We start from the raw sequence: 7282 nt of genomic DNA on the forward strand, positions 1-7282 counted from the left end.
TCCTCCCTTATTTCCAAGTGCCAAAAAATTTTAAGAGGTTGATTTTGACAATTTAGAACTCTGTGGGAGGTCTGCCAAGATAGCCCGCTGCCTTCCAGTTTCCACTAGCCCAGTTGGTAAAATAGTGACAGTGAAAGACGAGGCCAGGCCGTGGGAGATGAGGGTGGGACAGGCATAAGAATTGCATGGCATTTGTCCTCTGCTGTAATTCACACAGAAGCAGAGGTTTTACACTCAACTATCCGTCTTACTGGCTTTTGCCTTTCTCGTCCGCTGTTCCGTAGGACTTAAACTTGCTGTCCCTCAAAGTTTCTTCCAGCTGTTAAGTGTTGGAAGCAGTGTGATCAGAAAATCATTCTGTTTTCTTCATCTTTCCCTGACCAGAAATGTTTGCAGCGCAGGGAGATTCCTGTCCCCAAGGGCTTTCTGACGTCCTCCTTCTGGCGTTCCTGATGTCACCCCGTCGCCCACCGTCACCATTATGTTGCAAGGGGCAATAATAAAGCAACTGAAGACAGCTGTATTTGGAAGAAGTCATGTCAGATTTAGGAATCTGTCAACGTGTATTTTCCTGTATTTGTACTTTGTGACTAGGAGAGGAGATTTTCATGGGTCACAAAATCTGGGAGGTACCTTAGTAGATCTGATGACTCCTTAAGGGCTCCACAGGACAGAGTAAATGGAATTGGCCTTTCTCATTTTTGCAGAAGTTAATGAGAAGAGGTTTAGCACTTGGTCTCATCCTTTATTTCCTTTGTCTCCAGTATCTTTCAGAAAGTAGGTGATACCTTAACCGGTTCACTCTGAGCTGAAATGAGCCCACCTCTTTCACTCCCTACCCGCACCCTCCATGCTGTCCCTGTTCAGATGAATTCCCCTTTAAAGTAGCTTTTAATAGTTGAGGCTCAAATCCTTACATGCAAGTCTGGGTTATGATTATAGTTGTTCCTCAGTTTGTGGAGTAATTATAAATTCAGAGGAAATGCCTGATGGAGACGTGGACTAAGTCCCAAATTGCATCAGGGACAGCTTAGGGTCTAGGGTTAGGACTGGTAGCACGTGTTCTATCGAACCAGGAAGCACTGTTGGTCCTCTAAATTTGGAATTTGGTCCCTGGATGACTAGGGACCCATGAACCAGGGGAAGTGCCTTTTTTGTTTTTCAGTTTGAATTAAAATAGGCTGAGATGAGGCTTTCAACATTATATATGAGCTGAGCATCCATAAGCAATGAATCAGAAGTTAAAGATGTTAAGGAGGTATTGAGAACTGCTTTATAATTTCTTACATGTTCTGAGTAATGAATGATGATGGATTTGCCTGACTAAAGCCACTACAAAAATCTAGAGCTTGGCTTTTCAGATAAGAGTTGAGATTTGTTTTATGGAAAGACTTATTCTCTTTTTATACTGCAGAGGCAGCAGTCATGGATCTATTCTCTGTAGTAAATGTTGTGTGCAGGAGTGTGTTTGTTGGGGAGTATTCCCTGGGAAGTGACCCATTCTATGAATTATTGACTGTGGTGCCAAAAAATAAGTAATAAACTTGATTCTTTAAAAATACCATTGCTGGGGTCCGGCCTGGTGGCGTAGCAGTTAAGTTCACGTGCTCTGCTTTGGCAGCCCAGGGTTCACCGGTTTGGATCCTGGGCACAGACCTACATACTGCTCATCAAGCCGTGCTGAGGCGGTGTCCCACATAGAGCAACTAGAAGGATGTACAACTATGACATAGAACTGTCTACTGGGGCTTTGGGGAGAACGGGGGAGAAAAGGAGGAAGATTGGCGACAGATGTTAGCTCAGGGCCAATCTTCCTCAAAAAAAAAAAGTCTTTTAACGTGGACACAATGGCATGAACCTAGAGAAGGAGTTGGGAAATGGGCTCAATTCACTTTTAGGTTTTGTGGCCTTGGGTCGGTCATTCACCCTCTCTGAACCTCAGTAGTCCCACCAGCAAAACATAAGAATTGGACTAGTCAGTAGATCAGTGGTTTTCAAATTGTGCTCCGTAGCAGTGCTTTAGGGCAGTGCTTCCCAGCTGGTGTGTCGGGGCACACTGATCCCTTAGCCCCCGGGGCCTGCGGTGGGTGGACCCCCCAGGGCCAGTGCCACTTGCACTTCCTCTCTTTACCTGTGCTTACAAATGGCATCGTCATCTAAGTATCGTGACAGGGAACAGGTAGGGAAGCACTGACTTCGGGGTGTTGAGTGGATGGGCTCAGCCCTGCCGTCAGTCAGCATATAAAGGCTTTGTGCAAATTCTAAAAAGGCATCCCTCCCTTCAAGATCCACTGCCATCTACTGGAAATTGTCCTATTAATAACTGAAAATCTATGATATCAGGAGTTGAACGGTGCCTACTAGAGTTACACAGCTCACGTTTTGCACAACCTCTAAGTGGGGCCCCAGTGGAGCTCTGGGATCCTCTCTGCCACAGCATTTTTGCTTTATGTGCTCTATATATTGGGGTTCCATATAAGACTATATATGGAAAAGTTCCTCTGCCAAAAGTAAAATGTGAAAAATCAAGTTCTCTTCCACTTTGAATTTGTGCCACTCCAAAGAAAATGCTTCTTAGAATATTTGAGTGTTCTTTCTCTAGACATGTTTAACAGTCTTTCCCATGTTGTTCAATGCTAGGTATTCCTAATGGGTTCTTGATGGTAAACCAAGAAAGGAGACCCCTGGGGAGGCCAGGTTTTTGATACTCACTGATAGTGTCACTTTCAGAGATCACGATTGCCCGCTGATAGATGCAACTCCTGGTGGGTGGTAGCATCAGATTCCTTAGAGTAGAATGCTAATGACTGCATAGAGTTTTTAAATTCAAGTACTCACTTGCCTGCTTGCTTCCTTTCAAGCTTGACCTCATTTCTCAGGCTGAGTGCCCATATTTTTGTCATATCATTGTCCTACGTCATTTTAGAGCAAATTTGATGATGAATTGAAAATTCCAATAGGAGAGAAACGCTACACATCCCTTGGGTAGAAGAATGGAGTTGTTCTGGGCATTTCCCACCCAGGTGCTGGGAGCTGTCCCCTACTTTCATAGGAATATGATGGCAGCAGTGACATAATTAGGTTTGGATGTCTTCTAACTCCATGCCAGGACAACCAAAAGAGCCACAGAGCTTCTTACAGGTGCCTTATCCAACCTGGTCATTCACTTCCCTTTTCTCTGTCCCACCTAATGAATTCCTGATGTTAGATTTCCTGGGACCTGCAGAAAGCAGGTGAGAGCTGGGGTCTTCCAGCTATGTGATGAATTTACAAAAACACCCATTATAAAGGAATTTATCCTCTAGTTTATCGCCGGGCTTCATTTTTTAAATACCAGTTCATACAGATGACATTCAAGAAATATTTTTCTTGGGGCCAGCCCAGTGGCATAGTGGTTAAGTTCACACGCCACGCTTCGGTGGCCTCGGGTTTGCAGGTTTGGATCCCAGGCATGGACCTACACACCGCTCATCAAGCCATGCTGTGGCAGCCTTCCACGTACAAAATAGAAGAAGATTGGCATAGATGTTAGCTCAGGGACAATCTTACTCAAGCAGAAAAAAAAAGCATGAAGTTGGAAAAATAACCTGTTTAGGAGGTGGCTAAGCTCAGGTCTGGAGAAAAGCAAGAGGAAATGATCCTGTGGAAAGGTAAGCTGGAACAAGCTTGAGGAGGCTCCTGAATCTCTATTGAAATAGTCTGCACGATTCTGTAGGCAATGGGAAGCTACTAGATTTCTGAGAGAGTTTGACATGGTTTGTGAAACATTCTAACTGTGTCTTCAAGATGAACAGGAGGTGTAGAGACTGACGGGGCCTAACAAGTCAGCCCACAAGATTACAGATATGACATAAGTGAGCTGAGTTAGGAAGATGTCCCAGGGGAGAGAGGAGCTCACCTCTCTGCTGTCACCTGCAGTCCTTTTAAGAAGGCCAGCCTGGGGGGCCAGCCCAGTGGCGTAGCTCCACTTCAGCAGCCCTGGGTTCGCAGGTACGGATCCCAGGTGCAGACCTACACACCACGCATCAAGCCATGCTGTGGTGGCATCCCATATACAAAATAGTGGAAGATGGGCACAGATGTTAGCTCAGGGCCAATCTCCCTCACCAAAAAAAAAAAAAAGACCAGCCTGTCAAGGCCATGCTCCCAGCAGTTGTCAGGCCTCTTCTCTAATGTGGTCTCTGATTTCAGAAGCAGTCACGGTGTCTCATTTTTTTTTTAATTGTGGCAAAATGTACACAACATAAAATTTACTATATTAGCCATTTTTAAGTGTACAGTTCTGTGGTATTAAGTATACTCATGTTGTTGTATAACCATCACTATCATCCACCTCCAGAACTTTATCATCTCACAAAACTGAAATTCTGTCCCCATTAAACACTAACTCCCTCTACCCCTCCCCCAGCCCCTGGTGACCCATGTTCTACTCTCTGTCTCTATGAATCTGACGATTCTAGGGACCTCATGGAAGCAGAATCATACAATATTTGTCCTTTTGTGTCTGGTTTATTAAGGTTCCTCCAGTCACTGTTTTGAAGGTCTGTGCTGTTCCTTGCCAGCTCTCACACTGCAGAATGTCGTCTGGGAAGCAGTGCAGTCCACTTCTGGCCTGACTTCCCAATCAGCTCCCTTGTTTCGAGGAAAAATAGAGGAATGCTTAGCGCTTGCTTGTTAACTGTGCTTGTTAACTGTGCGTGCGTGCGTGCGTGTGTGTAGAGACTCACCCAGAGAGAGTGGGCAAGTAACTTTCCATGGCCGGAACACGTGAAAATATCATTACAATTGATGTATTCCCCAACGGTTGACCTCTTGAACAAGTTGAAAATGTACTGAGACCACTTAGATGCCTAAGCTTACGGCATATACCAAACCTTCAGAGAACGCTGGAAACTAGGAAAAGGAGCTACCTGCGCTTTTCACGAGGCCAGGAACGAAGTGACTGAGAACCTGGAGTTGATTGGTTACAGAGCTGCTATACTGTCCTCTGCTTTTTTCTTTTTTTTTCTGAATGAGTTTCTCTCAGACAACAAAGAGGCCATTATCTGCTTTGTCATCTCCCTCTCCCCACACCTAGCAGAGTGTTAGGCTATGGTGAAATTGGTGGGAGGTGAGGTAGGCAGACAATAGAACATGTGAAAAATGGCTTTTTAAATGCCTCCAGTGCCAAATGCAGACTGGGGTGCATGAGTGAGGGGGAGGCAGAAGGGCTGGAGACACTGCTTTTTGGCCATGTCTCAGATCAGACAAAGGATCAACAAATATGATTTCAGTGTCTGTCTCAATATAGAAGCTCTCTCTAAGGTCAAATCTGTTTTGCATCTGGTAAAAGCAGCAAAACCCCCATTTCCTAATGAGGCCAGAGTGATCTAAAAGAAAAATCCTCCTTTTTTATAGCTCCTGGCCACAGGCTTGAGACCCATTCTTTGCCGGAACAGAAGGTCTTGGAAATTTTGGAGAGCTGTGATTGTGTTAGCCATTTTGTACCCAGAGCTGAATATCTGATTAAACATTTTGCTGCTCCCCGCTGGAGAAGAGGCTGTCGCTGCCATCAGCTGTTCCCAGAAATGCACACCCCAGGGAAGAGTTACCGGTCCTGTTTTCTCTACAGAGGAGATTGCAGGAAATGCCTCTCAGCTCCTACGTTTTTCCTCCAGATTCTGTAAAGCTGCTTCTGGTGTGTGGCCACTCCTTTTTTCTCTCTGCTCTGATGGAGTGAAGGAATGGGAGAATTTTTCCTCACTATCATGGCTACAGCCAAGACTGCTTAGAAACCAGATTGCAGATCCCAGGCACAGAGGAAGAAGCCAGACTGGAGAGGACCAGGAAGCTCAGGGCTCGGCCTGGGTGCAAGCTCTGGTGCAGTGCCCAGTGCCTTTATATTGATTTAAAGAGGGCTGCCTGGTAACTGGGAGGCTGAGGCCTTCCTGAGCTGCAGAGCTCCTGGTCTGCCTGACTGCACAGGAATGATCTGGGTGTTACTCCCAATGGCTGCCACCCAGCTGTCACCGGAGTAGGGGTGGGGAAAGGGCTTCCTAACCAAGGGCTTCTAGTTATAGAGTTTAGAGCCAGGCCCTTGAGCTTCTAAGACTGTAAGGAACAGAAATTCCAGAAATCCTCTTATTTTTCTTTTCTCTGCACCCTGGCATCCACCATCACAATGCCTCTCTTTCCTATGGGAAGGCAGTCCAACAAACTGTTTCAGAGTAGGTCCTTGACTGCTTGGATTCAAATCCTAGCTTCTCCTCTTGTTAGCTGCCTGACCCAGGGCAAGAGACCTAGCTTCCATATCAGGGTGCTGCTCATTTGTGAAATGGGGAAATAACACCTACCTCATAAAATTATTGCAAAGATTAAAAAGAAAAAGGTAATACACATGAAGTGCTTAGCATAGTGCTGGTACATAAGGAAAGTTCAGTAAACTGTGGCAGGAGGAAGCTTAATATCTTGTTTATAAAATACGACTGATGCATCCTATTCCCAGAGTGACCTGTGAGAAAGCTTTTGCTGTAAGAATATAAGAAATTATTAACTCTCAAAATTCTGGAATGACAAACTCCAAATTAGTAGGCTTTATTTTTTATAATCGGATTTGGCCTTTTCTTACCACCTTCTCAATCCCGGAGACAAAAATCATCCTGGGTGTCTTGACCTCAGCCACCACCCGAGTAGGCTGACTTGGGTCTGCAGCCCCAGCCTTTTCCTAGGGAAAGGGGCCAGGAGGAAGAGAAGCACACGGGTGACCTCACCCTTTGGGACTGGGCGTTTTTCCGGCCGGGGTGTGCAGCATCTCCAGCCAGACTGCAGTGATGGCCCCTGCCCCGCCCTTCGCTGCAGTCCTGGAAAGGCTCCCAGGGGCGGAGGGGTGGGGTGCAGAAGATTCTCTGCAGGGAGGGGAGGGGCAGGATTGGAGGATCCAAGCTGCGGGGAGGGCGGTGTGGCTGGAGCATCTCGGCCCGCCTGGGCGGAGGCAGCGACTCCTCTGCACCATCAACCCCCACCCTTGGCGCGCGCCCTCCTTCCCCATCCTCCCGCTGCGCTCCCCCGGCTCGGCTCTTCCCCTGCATCGCCGCTTCGGCTCCTTCCGGCAAGGTTCGGCCCCTTCCGCCCGGCGATCGGGAGCTGAGCCGACGGGAGCTCCGCCCCCTTTGCTTCTCCGGCGCTCGCCCCCGCCCCTCGCGCCGCGCCGAGGCGCTTCCCCCGCGCTCGCGCCCGCCCGCCGCCGGAACGCGCGTGGCCGCCTATAAAAGGGGCGGGGCGCGCGCGTCGCCGCCAGTATCCG

General features: G+C 47.4%; 1 protein-coding gene across 1 annotated transcript in view; it reads left to right on the forward strand.

Annotated features, from left to right (window-relative positions):
- The window catches only part of GLE1 (GLE1 RNA export mediator), a 32449-nt gene extending 30888 nt beyond the window's left edge, over nucleotides 1-1561 (forward strand). The window contains exon 16 of the mRNA XM_058524190.1: nucleotides 385-1561. Coding sequence (XP_058380173.1) covers nucleotides 385-453 — 69 coding nt within the window. The 3' untranslated portion in view covers nucleotides 454-1561. The remainder of the gene's footprint in view (nucleotides 1-384) is intronic.
- The last annotated feature ends 5721 nt before the right edge of the window (nucleotides 1562-7282 follow it).

The sequence above is a fragment of the Diceros bicornis genome, chromosome 28, assembly GCF_020826845.1.
Source record: "Diceros bicornis minor isolate mBicDic1 chromosome 28, mDicBic1.mat.cur, whole genome shotgun sequence".
In the NCBI taxonomy this organism is placed as follows: Eukaryota; Metazoa; Chordata; class Mammalia; order Perissodactyla; family Rhinocerotidae; genus Diceros; species Diceros bicornis.